Raw genomic sequence first — 17,426 nt, forward strand, 5'->3', positions numbered from 1 at the left:
CCACGCGAGACAGCCTAGAGGGGCCTGCAGACCACGCGAGACAGCCTGGACGGGCCTGCTGATGTGACGTCCTGACAGGACTATCTGCCAGGGATGGGCTGGGTCAGGGGCTGTTGGGGGAGGATCCGTGGCACCACCAGCCCCTGGCCACACTTCCTGGGAGGCGTGCGAGGCAGGGAGGGTCAGTCCCTAAGGACTGTGGGACTGCATGCATGACGCCACTCATCTGCAAAACCCACAGCAGCATCTGCCGCAGAGGGAACCCCGTGACATTAAAACAAACTTGCCCTCGATGTCAGGGACCCCAGGACGCACTGATCTCACAGGGTGCTCATGGCACGGTCTTGTGGAAGGAGACAGAAGGGAAGCTGGCCTCGGCGCCTCTCGAGGGCAGGTGTTTCAGTAAGAAAGAGGTAGAGGGACGAGAAGCAGAGGCAGCCCTGTAGTGACAGGCACACCTGGTGTAGACCTCGCTCTCTGAACCTCACGCTCCTGGAGCTCCATCACACTCCCCGGAGCAGTGGCTGTGAGTGCAGGCCTGTGCTGGGGAAGCACAACATGAGGCAGCCGTGCCTGGAGCAGAAAACAAGACAGGCCAGGTGCGGTGCCCACGCCAGCCATCCCAGCACTGCGGGAGGCCAAAGCGGGCAGATCGCTTCAGGTCAGGAGTTCAAGACCAGCCTGGCCAGCATGGTGAAACCCATCTCCACTAAAAATAGAAAAATTAACTGGGTGTGGTGGAGGTGCGCGCCTGCAATCCCAGCTTCTTGGAAGGCTGAGGCATGAGAATAGCATGAACCCAGGAGGCGGTGGTTGCAGGGAGCTGAGATCACCACACTGCACTCCAGCCTGGGCAACAGAACAAGACTCCATCTCAAAAGAAACAAGAAAAAAAGACGAACTTGAAAAGGGTGGGGCAGGCGGAGAGCGCCCGGAGCTCCCAGGGCCCAAAGCCGTGACCACACGCAAGACAGAGTGAACAGCGCTGGTCCCACAGCCAGTCCCAGAGATGATGACCCACATCCTGTGTCCACAGATATAAATAACTGAATAAATAAATCAGCAGGGGAGAAAGGACAGCTTCTCCTTACAGAAGATGCCAATTCATATATGTAGAAGAGATGAGGAAACAGAAAACCAGCATAGCAAATAGGGCCAGGCGTAGCGGCTGATGCCTGCAATTTCAGCACTTTGGGAGGCCAAGGCAGGGGGGTCACCTGAGATCAGGAGTTCAAGACCAGCCTGGCCAACATGGTGAAACCCCATCTCTACTAAAAACACAAAAACTAGCTGGGCATGGTGGTGCGTGCCTGTAATCCCAGCTGCTAAGGGGGCTGAGACAGGAGGATTGCCTGAACTGAGGCGATGGAGGCTGCATTCTAGCCTGGTCAACAGAGAAACATTCCATCTTAAAAAAAAAAAAAAAGAATTCTTGCTATGTTGACCAGGGTGGTTTCAAACCCCTGGCCTCAAGGAATCCTCCTGCCTCAGCCTCTCAAAGTGCTGGGATCACAGGCATGAACCACCATGCCCAGCCGAATAAATACGTATGTATTCATTTAGAAACAGGGTCACGCTCTGTCACCAGGCTGGAGTGCAGTGGCGGGATCTCAGCTCACTGCAACCTCTGCCTCCCGGGTTCAAGCGATTCTCCTGCCTCAGCCTCCCTCGTAGCTGGGACTACAGGTGCCCGCCACCACACCCGACTGATTTTTGTATTTTTAGTAGAGACGGGGTTTCACCATGTTGGCCAGGATGGTCTCGGCTTCCTGACCTCGTGATCCACCCGCCTCAGCCTCCCAAAGTGCTGGGACTACAGGCGTGAGCCACCTTGTCTCGCCAAGAATTTGTTCATTACAAAAAGAGTGCCAATGTCACATGAGAAAGTCTGGCAGACGCGGGCCTCTGCAGGTGAGTGAAGGCTGACGTGAGAAGACGCGTTGCCCCCAGTGAGAGGCACGGAGGACGCCTCACATCTGTGGTGGTGCCCAAAACGCAAGAGCTGGTCTAAGGAAAGAAACACCAAGGCAACCCCAAACCGAGGGACACTGTAAGGTACAGCCCAGTGCTCTGTCAGAAGTCTCAAGGCCAGGAAACACAAGGAGAGACCGGAACCCATGAGGAGACAGAGGCCAGATGACCAGATGGAGCCTGGGATCCCGTGTGCAGTCCCGGGACGCGACGGGGAGGCACGTGCCGGAAGCTCCATTTCCGCTCAGCACAGAAGCCTGTCTTGTTTTGGTCGTTTTCCTTGGCCCGTGTTCATGGCTGACACTGGGGGAGGCTGGGACTAGGGCACTGGGGGCTCCGTGTGACTCTGGGGTAAGTCTACATAAGAAGTGAAAAATCAACAGTTGAAGTGCTGGCGCACTGACATGGGTGAATCTCTGCGTTCCCTCTGTGACAGAAGGTGCCGAGCTGTGTGCACCTGCTCCTGAGGTGTCCGGCAAAGGCAGACCTAGAGATGGTCAGAGCGGCGGTCAGAGCAGGGGGAGAGGCGGCCTGGGGCCACGAGGCTGTAGGCAACGCCTGCTGTGTGTGAACTGTGCCTCAGTGGGCCTGACTGGAAGACAGGGCAGGAGCTCGGGGACATGGCTCAAAGGGCCCTAGGACTGGATCCAGGACAACATGACCATGTGTGACCACAGAGGCCGGGGTCCGTGCAGCCAAGGGGAGGCCCAGGGCTGCTGACACCAGTGAGAAGTGGCCGCTCTCCTTGACAGGAAACCCAGCTGATGGATGCACAGAGACCACAGAGTTTCATGACGCCAGAATGAGCCCAGACAGCCCACCAACGCCGACAGGCTGGGTGCCACTGTGGGGCAGGTGGGACACCCCTGAGCCGGCCGCACACGCGAAGGTGATTCCCGTCTCAGACCGCAGGGCGCTGTGCGCCTGGAACAGACCCTCAACACCAGGACAGCCACACAAGTCCAGTCTCAGCGCACCAGCCACGCCGCCAAGCACCCTCCACAGCTTCCCGAGAGACAAGCGAGGCGGTGGGGGTGACCCGAGATGAGATCACGCGCAAGCATCAGACCAGATCCTATCTCAAAACCAGAGTGCCGCAAAGGAGGTGCTGAGGCTGGGGCTGCTTCAATCCAGAGGACACTGCCAGGGGACGGCCCATGTGTGAGGGCCGTGGGCTCAGGGATGTCCGCCCCCAGGAGACCCACGCTTAAGGCAGCACTTGGGTGTGAGGCATCCTGGCTGCCCCTTGTGGGGCCCAGAGAGGACTCCCACAACTTTCCTGAAGGTTTGAAATAGTTCAAAATAAGGCTGGGCGCGGTGGCTCACGCCTGTAATCCCAGCACTTTGGGAGGCCGAGGCGGGTGGATCACGAGGTCAAGAGATCGAGACCATCCTGGTCAACATGGTGAAACCCCGTCTCTACTGAAAATACAAAAAAAAACATTAGCTGGGCATGGTGGTGTGTGCCTGTAATCCCAGCGACTCAGGAGGCTGAGGCAGGAGAATTGCCTGAACCCAGGAGGGGGAGGTTGCGGTGAGCCGAGATCGCGCCATTGCACTCCAGCCTGGGTAACGTGAGTGAAACTCCGTCTCAAAAAAAAAAAAAAAAAAAAAAAAAAAAAAAAAATAGTTCAAAATAGAATATGGGACAGAAAGGAAGTGAGGACAGCTGAGCCTGGAGGGGCCAGGCCACCCCCAAGAGGGAGCGCAGGTGACAGAGCCTGGAGGGATGTGGGGTGGGCGGGAGACACACGCAGGAGCAACTGAGGGAGGCCAAGGCCAAGTCCAGGAGGGTGGACAGGAGCCTGGGGCAGGCGAGAAACATCCCCCGGCATCCACAAGGCCACGAAGCCCACGCCCACCCCAGCCGTGTGCCCCTCACCGATGCACAGGGCCGGGGGCATGCCCAGGCACAGCAGGTACTGGTACAGCAGGAACAGCGCCAGGAAGAGGCAGTAGTTGGGCCAGAGGCGGGCGATGGCCTGGCGGCGCCTGCGGGTGACGATGGCCACCAGCCAGCAGCCGTGCAGGGTCACCATGAAGTTCATGCGCTGCCCGATCACGTTCACAGCCATCAGGAAGCAGATCTGGGGTGGGAGAGGGCGGGGTGGGGGGGGGCTGAGTCCGGAGAAAGGGGCTTTCTCCTCCCACCTCGAGGGCCTCAGGCACAGGCAGCTCTGCCTGGAGGCTGTGGGCATCAAGCAAGGACAGGGCCAGCAGCCCCATCTAGAGGGCTGGAGGGGCTGGCGGTTGCCGTCATGCTGGGGAAACTGAGGCTCCCGGACGTGGGCTGGATGGCAGAGTGAATCTGACTTGGCCTCCTGCCTCTTGTCAGCACCAACACACCGAAGGGGTCCGGGGGAAGCCTTGCCTGGCCCTGTGCCCCCGCCCCCCCGTGGCCCAAGCAGACTCAAGTGGGGCCCAGGCCTGCGGCCCCTGCAGTCAGCCCTCCCTCCCCTCAACCCAGCCCTGCCCCAGGAGGGGGCAATGCCCTTGCCTCACCTCCAGCCCGAATTTGTAGAAGAAGAAGTTGGTGAAGTACTTGAGGCAGCCGAGCAGGTCCTGGTCCAGCTGCTGGCGGGTGCCGCTGGCAAACACGGCCTGGGCGGGCAGTGGGGCCAGCTGGTGCTGCCGGCGGTGGTGCTCCTGACGCCGGTACACGACCGCCTCGAACACCAGCAGGAGCAGGACCTGCAGATGGTTCTGCAGGAGGCGAGGGTCAGAGGGCAGCCGGGTGCTCAGCCACCCAGCTGCCCACCACCCCCTCACTCACCTGGATGTAACCCAGGTTGGGGAAGCCCTTCCGCACTCCAAACCAGTTGGCGGGGTCCACAGGCCCCCGGTACAGCAGGGACTGGCTGATCTCCGTGGTCAGCAGGTTGGTGCTGTTGGGGGAGGGCTGGCAAGAGTCCGGGCATCAGTGCCCCCTCCCAGGCCACAGTGCCCCGCAGTCCTGCCTGGAGCCCACCACTGCCACAGCTCTGGGGCAGGTCCACTGCTGCCCCAGCCAGGGACATGGGGGCTGCTGGCCTTGGAGCCACCTTCATGGGGAAGGGGACCAGGTGCTGGAGAGACAGGGAGGCAGGGGCTGGGGAGTGGAGACAGGTCCCAGGACAAGGAGGGATGTGGGAGAAAGCGCCTGCCAGCAGCTCCCTCCTGGGCCTGGTCCTCACCGTGGGACACCCTGGGCCTCAGCGCTGTCTGGACAGACACCCCTGTGTGCGGGAAGTGGGCCCCAATCCACAGATCAGGTGGAAGGATGCTGCCTCCAAGAAGCCCCCTTGATCCCCCGGGGGAGGGCCCTCCACCTCCACTGCTGGCCCCACTGCTGTGAAGCGGCCGCCCGGGGAGGGTGGGACCCCAAACAGCTGCCTGGAGCCGCCTCCCGTCCCGGCCGGCGGGGGCCAGTACCTCGGTGCAGTTGCTGGAGTAGTCCTGGGGGTTCACGACCTTCAGCTGGTACAGCATCTTACACACGATGATGACGCATGTCCACACAGTGGACAGGCAGGAGGCCATGGGGCGGAAGCGCGGGTAGGGCAGGGCAAAGGCCCACAGCACCACCAGCAGCAGGTTCATCACCGACACCTGTGGGCAGGCAGGGGGGGGCATGGGGGCGTGGGGCTGGGCTCGCGGAGGCCAGCGGGCGGGCCAGAGCCACCCCACCCCAGACAGGAAGCTGAGGTGCCTGGCACACTCACCTCCTTCAGGGCCACCCAGACCGTGTACAGAGCCACCAGCTTGAGGACGTGCAGCTCCAGCAGCCGCCGCAGGAACACCTGCACGCGCGAGAGGACGTCCGAGAAGCCAGCCGCCAGCTCCAGCAGCCGCTCGGCCACCAGGCCCCACTTGGCTGTGCCTGTGATGGTGGGAGGGCCCGTGTGGGTGTGCGGCAGGAGCAGAAACGGGGGTTCCCGGGTCCCCTGTGCAGAAGAGGCTCTAGGGCTCAGAGGGGACTCTGTCAATGTGTCCCCAGCTGGGACGTGCACAGCGAACCGGGTGGAGGCCGTGCTCTGCCTGCCCGACTCACCTTCGGGCACCTGCATGGCCTGGTGGGGCATGTCCGTGCCCAGCCCCTCGTCCCAGGGGCCCTCGTCCTCCCCCTGCGGCTGCTGCTGCAGCAGTGGGGTCCCACTGGCTGCATCCTGCCTGGGAGAGGGTCCAACAATGTCACCTCCCACCTGTGTTCCTGGCCCTCTCACCTCCCACAGCTGGAAGAAACCCCCGCCTGCACCGCCTCCGCTGCAGCTGACATTCAGTCCCCCTGACCTCCATGCTGCCCCCAGCCCCAGAGCACAAGCAACTGCCCGTCAGGATCTGAACGTGGAGGCTTTGGCCCCTGTCCAAATCCCCGCTGGCCCAGGAGCCTGCACCCCTCCGAGGCGGCCAGGGCAACCGGGGCCGCACCTGTGAGTCCAGTGTGGGAGGCGCGTGCCGGGTTGGGACACGTGCTCCAGGTCAGTGAGCTGCATGAAGGGCCCGTGGAAATAGTGCAGCTGCAGGATGCAGGCCAGCAGGAAAAAGCCGGGCACCAGGATGCTGGAGAAGAGCTCGGACACGCTGAACTGCTCCAGGCCCAGGTCCCCCAGCCTGCGCCAGGAGGGCCCACGTCAGCACTGGCCCGGCTCCCGCAGAACCGCAGCAGCCCCAGGAGAGTGCATGCCCTGGTGTCAGCACCGCTGCCCCGCCGCCCCGGCCTGGACTCACTGCTGGTCGGTGAAGCCCGTGAGGTTGCGCCAGTAGGCAGGGAAGTCCTGGAACTGGAAGGTGTACACGGCGATGAGCACCAGCATGGTGTAGGCCACCACGAGCCACCAGAAGGCCTTGAGGAGCTTCCGCCACAGGCTGTAGTAGACCTGCTGGGCGAGGGGGGGCAGTGAGCGCCCTGGGGAGGGAGGGCGAGGGCCCCGGGGAGGGCCTGTGCCCTGGCACCCACCCGCCAGGCACCTGGAAGAGGGTGAGACAGAGCAGGAAGAGGAACATGTAGACGATCTTGTAGACCACGAGGCGGCCGGCGAAGCTGACCACGATGAACATGCCGGCGCACACGTAGATCCAGTACTTGGCGTAGACGTCCTTCACCTGCTCCCCCAGGCTGTGCAGCAGCATCTGTGTCCGCGTGGGCTCTGTGGGCCAAGTCAGGAGGCTGGCATCGGGCTGGGCAGGAGGGCAGCCCCCCACCCTGTCCCAGCACTCACCCGTGTCTGCCACAGTGACCTCCGTCAGCACAGCGGGAGCCTCCGCCGACTTCAGCAGCTTCTCTTTCACAAACTGGCGCAGCAGGAGCCAGAAGGTCAGGGTGTACAGCAACTGCCACAAGTCGGGGTGCCAGTCAGCCGGGGCCAGCGCCTCTCCCATCACCAGGGGCAGGCGGGAGCCCTCAGGGAGGCAGCTGCTACCAGCCCATCCGCACCAGCCTCCCTGCAGGCACTGAACACCCTCTCTCTCCACCCTCCCAGAGGCACGTGAGCACATGCTCACACGGCCATGGTGTGTGCATGGGTTCACACGAGAGTCACACATCTGTACACACAGGCCCGCACAGAGCCACGCACATATCTGCACACAGGCTTACACACAGGTGCATGTTTGCACACACAGGCTCACGAGTCTCTCACGCTGTGATGCGACCTGCTGGCCTGCAAACAGGCGACAGACACAATGCCGGCCGCCGCCTCACGCAGGCAGGTGGGCACTCTGTGAACTGCAAACAGGTGATGGACACAATGCCGGCCCCCGCCTCACACAGGCAGGTGGGCACTCTGTGAACTGCAAACAGGTGACGGACACAATGCCGGCCCCCGCCTCACACAGGCAGGTGGGCACTCTGTGAACTGCAGACAGGCGACGGACACAATGCCGGCCCCCGCCTCACGCAGGCAGGTGGGCACTCTGTGAATACATGGCCGTACGGCTTGTCAGTAAGACCCAGGGTCATGCAGATGGGCAGAGCCCACACTCACACAGAGTCAGGGACACAAGGCGGTGCCCACAGCAACAAGCTTGTCCACGTATTCAGCCAACCAGCGCTCACTGAGAAACTACGCTGGGTTGGCCCTGAGCTGGCCGAAGGGGACCCCACTGTGATAGATGGACACGGACCTGCCTCCTTGGCGCTGCCACTCTCTCAGGCAAGTGCATCCTGATGGGTTCAGGCACCCCGCCAGATGTGGTGGTGCACACTCACCATGGCACCAAGGTCCAGGCAGGGGTAGCGGGTGTGCTCCAGCCCCAGCTGGCGCAGGCTGACGGGGCCCAGGGTGGTGGGCAGCTCAGGGCGCAGGTCCATGGCCCACACGTAGCGCAGGCAGCACAGCGTCATCCCGTACAGCAGGATGCAGGGCGAGCACAGCATGGCCAGCTGGTGGCGGCTGCGCACCGTCCAGATGAGGCAGGCCCAGAGCAGCAACACGAAGGTCAGCCAGCTGTGGTAGGTGATGCTCCACACCTGCGCGGCAGAGGGGGCTGCACAGCCGCCCGTGCACCCCACCCAGCCAGCCCCACATGTTGTGCAGCAGAGGAGGCCGCACAGCCACCCAGCGCACCCCACCCAGGCGGTGCCCCACACCTGCCCACCCCCCATGGCCACCTACCATCATGGCAATGAGCGCACACACGTAGCTCTGGTCCATGATGAGGTGACCCAGGCTGTGCAGAGGGGACGCCTCCGTACGTTCAGCCTGCTTGGGCCGCACTGCAGATGGGGGCAGAGGTCAGCTCCAGTAAGGTGATCTCCAGGCCCCCCCATCTGACTATGCCCTAAAACCTGGGCCGTGGGCAAGCGCACAGCAGGAGGGACAGGCCCATGGTAGCCATGGGGGGCTATGGGCAGAACACGTGGGGTCTAGCAGTTGGGCTGACACTGCCCTTGAGCGTGAGGCATCGCCCTGCCAGCACCTGCCATTCTCTGGATGTCAGTTTCCTTGAAAGGGTGGGGTGCACAAGGTGGGCCTGACCCCCTTCCAGGTCTGTGCATCTGAAGACCCCTGGGAACCCCGCCCCGAGGCCCTGCCTTCACTTGCTTCATTCAGAAACACATTGCAAAATGGAAAATCAAGAGTTACGGTAAAGAAAGAAAGCAGCCAGAAAGAGTCCCCAGGCCCTTCCAAGGCGAAATGGCCAACACAGCGTTCCCAGGCTGGCCCCTGCCCACGACAAGTGGCCTCCTGGGGCCACAGGGCCACCTGGAGTAGCTCCCACAGTGAACAGAACAAGATGGCACAGCCACGTCCTCTGGGGTGGGGTCGGGGGACCTGGAGACCCCATGGGGTCTCTGGGGTCAGCAATACGGCCACGTGGCTGCCCTAGGGGTTGGGGGCAGGTCAGTGACACCGTCACGTGGCTGCCTGGGCACCTGACGGGGCAGGAAGCAGAAGGGTGCTGCGAGCATGGGAGAGCGCCAGGCGGCCACCAGGGGGCAGCACCGGCCTCTTCCTGGGCAGGTGGGACAGGAAGGCGGGAGCGCAGGTACTTACGGGGTCGCTGCCGGACGGGGCTCTGGCCAGTCAGCTCGTGCACGATGCAGTTCTCAGCCTCGGTGTCAGGTGTGGTGGCCACCACGTGCTGTGGACGAGCAGCAGTGAGCTGTGCAGGGCCTGGCCCCGTGCCCCCAACCACCTGGCTGCTCACCTGCACGGCCTCCCCGTCCTGGGGCCACTGGTCCAGCTCAGCCAGCTCCAGCTCCAGCTCCCGGGCGTCGTCCCCCTTGGCCGCCTCCTCCCTCTGCAGAGACCAGAGCCGTGAGCCCAGACCAGCTCCATGCCCCACCCAGAGGCAGGAGGCCCCGAGACCGGCCCCATGGGGCGGCCTGGCCTAAGCCCCCTCCACCCCGAGGGTGGCGGCCGCTCACCTGGCTGGAGGGGTGGTGTGCGCGGAGCTTGCGCAGAGAGGCCGTGGCGTAGCACAGCAGCAGCAGGACCCCAGGGCTGGCGTACGTGGGCCAGTCCAGGCTGGTGTTAAGGACCAGCTCGTGTGGGCTGGAGCAGTTGGTGGGACCCACAAAGTCCTTGAGACCCAACACCCTGTCCATAGAAGGCCTGTCACTGCCCACTGCACACTGCCCTGGAGGCAGTGGGGCCACACGGGCTGGACAGGCCAGGTGGGCAGGACTGGAGCAGGAGGGAAAAGGGGCTATGTGGTGAGCCCTTACCTGGCCCAGATGCCGGCAGGCGGGAGCAGAGCCTGTGCAAAGGGTGTCTGGTAGCAGTAGAGGCAGATGAGATGGCCGGCGCCAAAGCAGCCCACCACGATGCAGAGTCTGCTGAAGCCCAGAGCGCTGATGGGAAAGTGGCAGGCCCACCAGGTGCAGATGGCCAGGAAGACTAGCAGGTAGACACTCGACAGGGCCGAGGGGTGAGCGATACCTGCAGGGCGGGGCAGGGCTGTACGGATTGTACCCAGCCAGTGCTGTGTCTCCCACTGTCTCTGCGACAATTGGGGAGCTCTGAGACCCCTCCCAGTGTGGCTGCCAGTGCCCCCTGCCGCGGTGAGTACCTGCCAGCGCAAGCAGTGTCACAGTGAGGGCCCGCCCAGCAGCCACTAGCAGCCAGTGGGCTGTGACCCGGAACCGAGCGGCCAGCCGTGACCTCCGCGTAGGGGCCAGCGTCGGGGTTTCCTGCAGCCCGGTCAGGGGGCCGGTATCCACATCCCTCTCGTCATCATCCTGCCAAGGTCACAGACAGGAGGAAGGTCAGGTGCGTGGCACTGAGGCCACCTCTCCAGCCCACACTTGCCGAGCCAGCAGAGCAGGCAGCGACCACATCCTCAGCCTCTGAGGGCCACAGGCCAGCCTCTGAGCACCGGCCCCAGCTGTCCCTGAAGTCCGACCGACACCGTCCTCCTTCCTCACTGGAGCTCACAGGCCCTCCCAGCTTTCCTGGTAGCAGCTCCCACACGGGCTGAAGACCCAGGGTGTGTCCTGCCAAGCCCTGGCACCTAATGACCCAGCCAGGTAGAGACTGACCTTGGGCTGTCCCAGAATACCTCACCACCCCAACCAAGCAGCCGGGAGCGGCAGGGCCCCGTCTACACCCCTGGGGGGGTCTCTAGAGAGCAAGGGGGGCCTGAGAGATGTGGCCAGGCGCCACGGTCTCCTGGCACCCCTGCCAGCTATGCATAGAGGTGGGGGGTGGCACTCCTGCTCTCCCTGACCGTCTGGGGGAACAGAGGTGGCCAACTGCCTAGAAGTGACAGCCCTGCCCGGGGTTGGGGGAGACACCTGCCAGCCTATTTTCCCCAGTCCTGACTACAGACTTCCCAGAACAGCTGTTTCCAAACAGAGGGGAAAGTCAGAGTGTAGTGGAAAGAACACGGCTGTCGTCAGATGCCCAGCTCTGCCTGCCAGCAGCCCAGCGTCCCCATCTGTGAGCCGGGGGCTCTCCTGGTGGCTGAGGCGCCGGACCCCAGGCTGAGAGCACAGGCTGTGGGGCTGACGACAGGCCCTGTCCCAGCTCTGTCGCTCTCCTCGCTGTGCAGGCTGAGGCCAGTCACTCAGCCTCCTGGAGCCTGTTCCCCTTCTGTCAAACGGGATGGGGGCTTGGTGGGACGGATAAGCCAGACGCGTCCCATCCTCACAGGCATCCAGGGCTTCGGGGGTGCTGGGAGTCTCCAAAGCCAGGGGAACGGGAGATGAGGTCAGGAGAGACTGAGGCCCTGCGCCCACCCGTCTCAGAGACCACACAGCAGCCGGGGCGAGTCTGGGTCGGATGGAAGGGCGCCATGGCTCACACCCGGGGCTCTCCCACCAGACCCCGGAGCACCAGGGCTGGGGCTGGAAGGGCTGAGCTCACCCCGCCCACAGCCTGGCCCCGGCCCTGGGAAATCTTCTGAGCAGAGCTGTGAAAAATGAGCGATTCTGGGAGTGGAAAGAACAGAGCGGCTGCTGTGGAAGGACAGGTGTGAGGCCTCCGCCCAACCCTGACTTGGGCCCCACGCACCGCAGTGACGCTGCAGACGTCCCTTAACCCCTCCAGGGGCCGGTGCCCCTTGGGCTGGCTGGCACACCTGCCAAATGGCTACACATGTATGCGTGTTGCCCATGTGTGGGAGTGAGGGTTGCCCGGGGCCGTGTGCCCGGGGGCCCTGCCATGCTGGAGCAGGGGGCTCCTAGATCGGGAACACCCTGCAGGTGCCCTGAGTGAGGCCCCCATCTCACTCTGAAGTCTGTCCAAACTGGCTGCCCACTCAGGATCCCATCACACCAAGATGATGACAAGAGTCCGGCCACCCAGCCCCTTCCCGGCAGCTGAGCTCCAGGAGGCTGGTGCCCCATGCCCTTGCCAGCATGGAGGGGCTGAGGGAGGGGTGGGGCACCTGAAGGACAGGCAGCAGCACAGCCTCGAGGATGGTGGGACCCCCACGAATGCCCGGAAATGCCACTTGACCTCCAGGCCCCTGTTCCAGCCTCTGAAATTCAGGTGCCAGCCTTGCCCTGTGGTGTGGGGACAGGACAGGCAGGAGGGCAAGCCAGCTCTGCAGGCTGAGTGGGTGCACCCGACCCACTGTGTAGCTGGGGAGCCCCTTTCCCTCTTGGGGCTCCTGGAAGTCCAGGCCCACGTGCCTGGCAAGCGTCAGCTGTCTAATGAGCAGACGCTGGCAGAAGAGGTGGGAGGAGGCTGTGTGCCCTGGCGTCCCCGGGGGGAGGGGACAGGGAGCTCTTGGGCCAGGACACCCAGATGGCCATAAATCCTGGCTGAGCTGGGGGAGGGAGTGTGAGGCCGGGCAGGGGCAGGAAGGCTGAGCAGTCTATCGGAGCGTTGCGGCCCCAGCTCACCCCGGCCTGTGGGAAGCAGCCGTAGGTGAGAGATCCCCAGGGCCAGACCGCCAAGTCACCTGAAGGCCTAGCCCTCTGAGGATACAGGCCCTGCCTCAGGCCCGTGGCTCCGGGGGCCGACAGCCCTCTTTGCCTGTCCACGAATGGGCAGCAAAGCCGCCCCTTCTCAGCCGGCCTGCAGGGGTTCTCCAGCCAGACCCACTCAGCACTGTGGGTTCCCACCATCATGTGGCCCCAAATCACCCCCCCATGAAGAGTTTCTAGGGGCACAGATGTCGTCTTGGGTGTGGAGGTTTCCGGCCAGAGGCAGAGCCCGGCCGGGTACAAACGGTCTGGGTGGATGACGGCGCAGGCTGGGCCCGGGTGCCGGTGGAGAGGACTCGGAACTTCCTCCCCTCTTTAACACTGACTTACAAAAGCCTACATTTGTGTAAAAAAGATTAAAATGCCCTCAAAATGGCTGACACCATGGCTCTCAAATGACCCCCCTGACACACGGGACATGCATGTGTCGCTCACCAGCTCCCGCGCACGTGGGCTGTGCCGGGCGTTCCTTGCGAGGCGCCCACAGAGGCCGAGGCAGACGGAGGAGACCACGAAGATGCCCAGGTCAGGGGCGACCAGCCGGATGGCATTGGGGACATCCTTCAGGTCCAGCCTGTGGACAGCAGGGAGCGGCCACAGTCAGACCAGGAGGACGGGTTGGGGTGGGAGCGTGGATGCGGCTCTAGGTCTCCCCCGCCCCCCCCAGGGGCCTGAAATCCCCAACGGAGGTTTGCAGGTGGCGGGCCGGGGGGCGGTGTGGGCGTCTTACCTTGTGACCCCTATGTGTCTCGAGAGAGTCTCCCAGCGGCTGCCTGCAGAGAAGGATGGGGGAACCCAGGTCAGGGTCTGCTCAGCCAGCGCCACAGCCTGGTCACCCCCGGGGATTTCACCTGCACCGTCCAGTTCAGACATGACTCAGGCTGAGTTGACCCCACCTCCTGACCTGCTCACCCAGGAGACTAGAGGTCACCACAGGACCTCTCCCTGACTCCCAGGATGGCTATCCCTGCCCCACGCCCTCAGTGACTCACAGCTGGGTCCCAGGAGCTGGTCCAGGTGGGGCACCGTGTGCAGGCAGATCTGGAGGGTGAGATGGGCTGCCAGGAAGAGCAGGCTGAGGCCCAGCAGCGCCCGCAGGAGACGGCCCGTGTGACCTGCAGCAGAGCAGGCGGGTGAGGCGGGACTCAGGATGGGGAGGAGCCGGCAGCCCAGGCCGCTCAGGCCAGCAGGAGCCCCCAGCCAGGCCACAGCCCAGAGGCCCGAGACTCAGGACCCCAGCAGGCAGGCCGGCCAGCCCCACTCCACACGCCTCCCTGGGGTCGCTGTTTTCACTCTTCTGACAAGGAGGCAGGTACCCTCCTGGGGGTGGCAGGATAGGCCTGGGGCCCCCAGGCAGAAAAAGGCCTCCCAGGCTCGGGGGTTACCACCGGGCCTTTGCTGGCCCATCCAGCAAACACCTGTCACTGCTCGGCGGTGGAAGCAGAGGAAATAAACACAAGGAGAAGTGAGCAGCTCCACCTCACCCCACGGGGGCCGCAGTCGGATGGAGGCTGAGGCACCGGGAGTACCCCTGAGAAGCTGTGCCGGAGTGGTGGGGGGTGCGGGGCCAGGATGGCTGTTGAGAAGTGGGGCATGCAGCTGCCTCCCTGGGGCTGAGGCTGCAAGAATTTCAGCCTGCGGCCGGCCTGGAATTTCAGCCACCTGCCTGGCACCCTGTCTCTCTCTGCGTACCTGTGCCTGGCAGGAGGTGGCAGCACTATCAGGTTGCCCAGCGGCCTTGTCCTGCTCCCAGCTTCCCAGCTCCCCGTGGCCCCGCTGGACTCAGGCCCCCAGCAGGGAGGCCCTGGGCTGCAGGGTGGGGGCTGGGCAGGCGCAGCCTGTGGCTGGGGGCACATGGGAGCCCTGCCTTCGCCTTTGCTCTCTGCATGCATGTGGACAGCTCACTCTCCAGGAGTCAGGACCAAAGTCTTTGGTCCAAAAGATTCTGAGTCCTGACCCCAGAGCTGGGGACAGCTTTCTTCCCCACCCCTGTGCCTTCCGGCAGGAGCCTTCACACCCTCACCCTGGGCCGGCGACTTCTAAACCACTGGCCACTCCAGGCTACAGAAAATTCAGAATAGCCTGGGCCCTTCTCACAGCTTCCTGCAGCTCAGGGACAGCGAGGGTCTGGGTCTGGCTCTGGTCTGGATCTGAAGTGGTGAATGTCACCACCTCACCTGCCCTCTCTCAGCCTCGGGGTGCAATGCAGGGCCTGTGTCCACTCTGTTCAGTTTTTCAGGCACCATCGGTGTTAGGTGACAGACTTGGGATTGGCCTCGGACACTCAGGCCCCCTTCCTGGAGTGATGGCTGGTGACCCATGGTGGAGGCACCTGCCCTGCTCATCCAAGCCTGACGGCCAGACAGCACTTGGACGCTGGGATTCCCTGTCCGCAGGCGAGGCAGGTTTGGGCCAGCTTCCCACACTCACGCCTTCCTGGGGTTGCCCCAGGCCCTGATCTGCTGACCCTGCAGCTATGACCTCTGACCTGTGGAGGGTGGGAGGGATGAGCAGGAGAGAAGGTGAGAGGAGGAATGGAAAACAGAGGCCTGGAAGGGAGGCTGCAGCCGCCGCACGGACACGAGCCGCCACCTCCAGAGCAGGATTTCTAGAGGACAGGACCTTCCGGGGCCTCCCTGCCCCGAACCCACAGGGGCCCGGCCTCACTGCCCCGCTCAGAACCCCTGAGCCAGGCTCACACCTGCTGCCCCAGCCCCTCTTCAGCAGAGCACAAGTCTGGCAGCAGAAGGGCACCAGACAGGGGCACCAGATGGGCGTCCCGTATCCCCACCTCTGTACAGCAGGGTCGCCATGGGGTAACATGAAACCACTGACCTGGGGAACGGGCCCCTGCCAGGCTGGGCTGGGAAACTGGGCTGTGAGTCCTGCTCACTGCACCCTCCAGCCTGACGCTGAAGCGACCTTGCCGGCAGGGGCACCTGTGGCACCGGACACTCCGCGCACACAGTATTTGCAGAAGGCATTTTGAGTTCTACACACAGAGACCCGCAGGGCTTCTGCTGGGGCTGGCGAGGACCCTGGGCACCAAGAGCAGGTCTGGGTCCTTGAGTGCCCAGGCTGACAGGCTCCCTGCACACACGACCCAGCAGCCCAGGAGGAAAGTGCCTGACCAGAGACCCCCGAGCAGGGAGGGGCTCTGGGGCCACCTGGCTCCCGCCCGCCCGCCTTGCCCTGCACAACTGTGGTCCAGGACGTCCGTCTCTGGCTCCACCTCGGATGTCACTGCCTACCCGTTGTCCTCCTCCTTCCTGGTTCAATTCTCGGGCGGCCAGAACATCCTGGTCTGCGCAGGTTACCACGGCTGGGCCCAATCAGACTAGGGAGCTGAGAGTCTGCAAGGCACCCCGGGATGGGAAGCCTGTCCCCAGGAAGAGACACTGCTAGAGAGAGGGGGGAGCCGGGACCTGCAGAGCAACCGAGGCCCTGCTGACCTGCATGGGGTGGGCAGTCACACAGAGGCTGAGGGGGCGTCCTGACCTGGCCCTCTTCCCTGTCCGACGCACGCCCAGGGTGCAAACAGCGTGACCTCAAGGGTCATGTGGCATTGTGCATTCCTCTACCCGCAGCCCCTGTCCCTGCCCACCCCCTCCCCCTCCCCCTACAGGTCCCACCCCCAAATGCAGAGCTGGGAAAGCCAGGCCCAGCCAGGGATGGAGATCAGGCCACCGCCTCAGGGACCCACTGCTGCCTCTTCCAGGAGCCCAGGAGACCCAGTGGGGTCTCCTTCCCTTACTCACACTCCCTCCTGGCAGGATACACCCTGAAGGCCACGGCCTAGCTCAGGGTGGCCTCTCCATCCTGGGAAAGGGATTGAGAGGAGGCTCGGGCCAGGGACACGCCCAGCTCTGGCCGGCAGCCGCCCATCAGCCTTTGTTCCTGAGCCACTGTGTGGCCCCGGCCCATCCGCTCGCTGCCGGAGGGAGCCTGTGGGGAGCTGACTGTTCTTGCCACCCCCATCCACGGCTGGGGAGGGCCTCAGCACGGCCCTTGCCCACCCAGGAAAAGGTGCAGGGGGCCAGGTTCAGTGGCCCACACCTTTGTGAGGCCAAGGCAGGGGGATCACCTGAGGTCAGGCGTTCAACACCAGCCTGGCCAACATGGTGAAACTGTTTCTACTAAAAACACAAAAATCAGCTGAGTATGGTGGCGGGCACCTGTAATCCCAGCAACTTTGGGAGGCTGAGGCAGGAGAATCACTTGGACCTGGCAAGTAGAAGTTGCAGTGAGCCGAGATCATGCCACTGCACTCCAGCCTGGTGATAGAGGTGACTCTATCTCAAAAAAACAGAAGTGTGGGGCTCCCGCTGCTCCAGCCTGCACAGCTCTCAGGAGGAAACAGGAAGGGGCGGGAGGCCCCGGGGCACGGGACTGGATGGCTCACAGAGCATGGACCTCCCCCAGAGCTGCAGCTCTAGGACCCTTGCACAGCCTGCAAAGGCTCAGGGGCCCACCACAGCAGCGTGCTGAGGAGCAGTCTGCAGGCATCTCCCACATCTGCTGGACAGCACCCGCTCCCCACACCTGCTGGACAACACCCGCTCCCCACACCGGCTGGACAGCACCCGCTCCCCACACCGGC

General features: G+C 63.6%; 1 protein-coding gene and 1 long non-coding RNA gene across 9 annotated transcripts in view; one reads left to right on the forward strand and one right to left on the reverse strand.

Moving 5' to 3' along the window:
* The window catches only part of LOC116555765, a 2,372-nt gene extending 1,697 nt beyond the window's left edge, over positions 1 to 675 (forward strand). The window contains exon 3 of the long non-coding RNA XR_004270666.1: positions 10 to 675. This is a non-coding gene — a long non-coding RNA (uncharacterized LOC116555765). The remainder of the gene's footprint in view (positions 1 to 9) is intronic.
* PIEZO1 (piezo type mechanosensitive ion channel component 1) overlaps positions 1 to 17,426 on the reverse strand; it is a 70,310-nt gene that overhangs the window by 12,578 nt on the left and 40,306 nt on the right. For 6 of the 8 annotated variants that reach the window (XM_032284674.1, XM_032284672.1, XM_032284677.1 and 3 more), the window contains exons 3-21: positions 13,819 to 13,941; positions 13,557 to 13,599; positions 13,262 to 13,400; positions 10,465 to 10,633; positions 10,121 to 10,334; positions 9,821 to 9,992; positions 9,447 to 9,693; positions 8,565 to 8,665; positions 8,159 to 8,419; positions 7,170 to 7,281; positions 6,919 to 7,097; positions 6,679 to 6,827; positions 6,379 to 6,561; positions 6,002 to 6,120; positions 5,673 to 5,830; positions 5,383 to 5,559; positions 4,745 to 4,870; positions 4,474 to 4,674; positions 3,854 to 4,058 (exon numbers count right to left, since the gene is read on the reverse strand). In XM_032284674.1, the coding sequence (XP_032140565.1) occupies positions 3,854 to 4,058; positions 4,474 to 4,674; positions 4,745 to 4,870; positions 5,383 to 5,559; positions 5,673 to 5,830; positions 6,002 to 6,120; positions 6,379 to 6,561; positions 6,679 to 6,827; positions 6,919 to 7,097; positions 7,170 to 7,281; positions 8,159 to 8,419; positions 8,565 to 8,665; positions 9,447 to 9,693; positions 9,821 to 9,992; positions 10,121 to 10,334; positions 10,465 to 10,633; positions 13,262 to 13,400; positions 13,557 to 13,599; positions 13,819 to 13,941 (3,078 nt within the window). The remainder of the gene's footprint in view (positions 1 to 3,853; positions 4,059 to 4,473; positions 4,675 to 4,744; positions 4,871 to 5,382; positions 5,560 to 5,672; positions 5,831 to 6,001; positions 6,121 to 6,378; positions 6,562 to 6,678; positions 6,828 to 6,918; positions 7,098 to 7,169; positions 7,282 to 8,158; positions 8,420 to 8,564; positions 8,666 to 9,446; positions 9,694 to 9,820; positions 9,993 to 10,120; positions 10,335 to 10,464; positions 10,634 to 13,261; positions 13,401 to 13,556; positions 13,600 to 13,818; positions 13,942 to 17,426) is intronic. The other 2 variants (XM_032284678.1, XM_032284673.1) reach the window with 1 other exon arrangement.

The sequence above is a fragment of the Sapajus apella genome, unplaced genomic scaffold (assembly GCF_009761245.1).
Source record: "Sapajus apella isolate SASKATOON/1434 unplaced genomic scaffold, GSC_monkey_1.0 scaffold15, whole genome shotgun sequence".
In the NCBI taxonomy this organism is placed as follows: domain Eukaryota; kingdom Metazoa; phylum Chordata; class Mammalia; order Primates; family Cebidae; genus Sapajus; species Sapajus apella.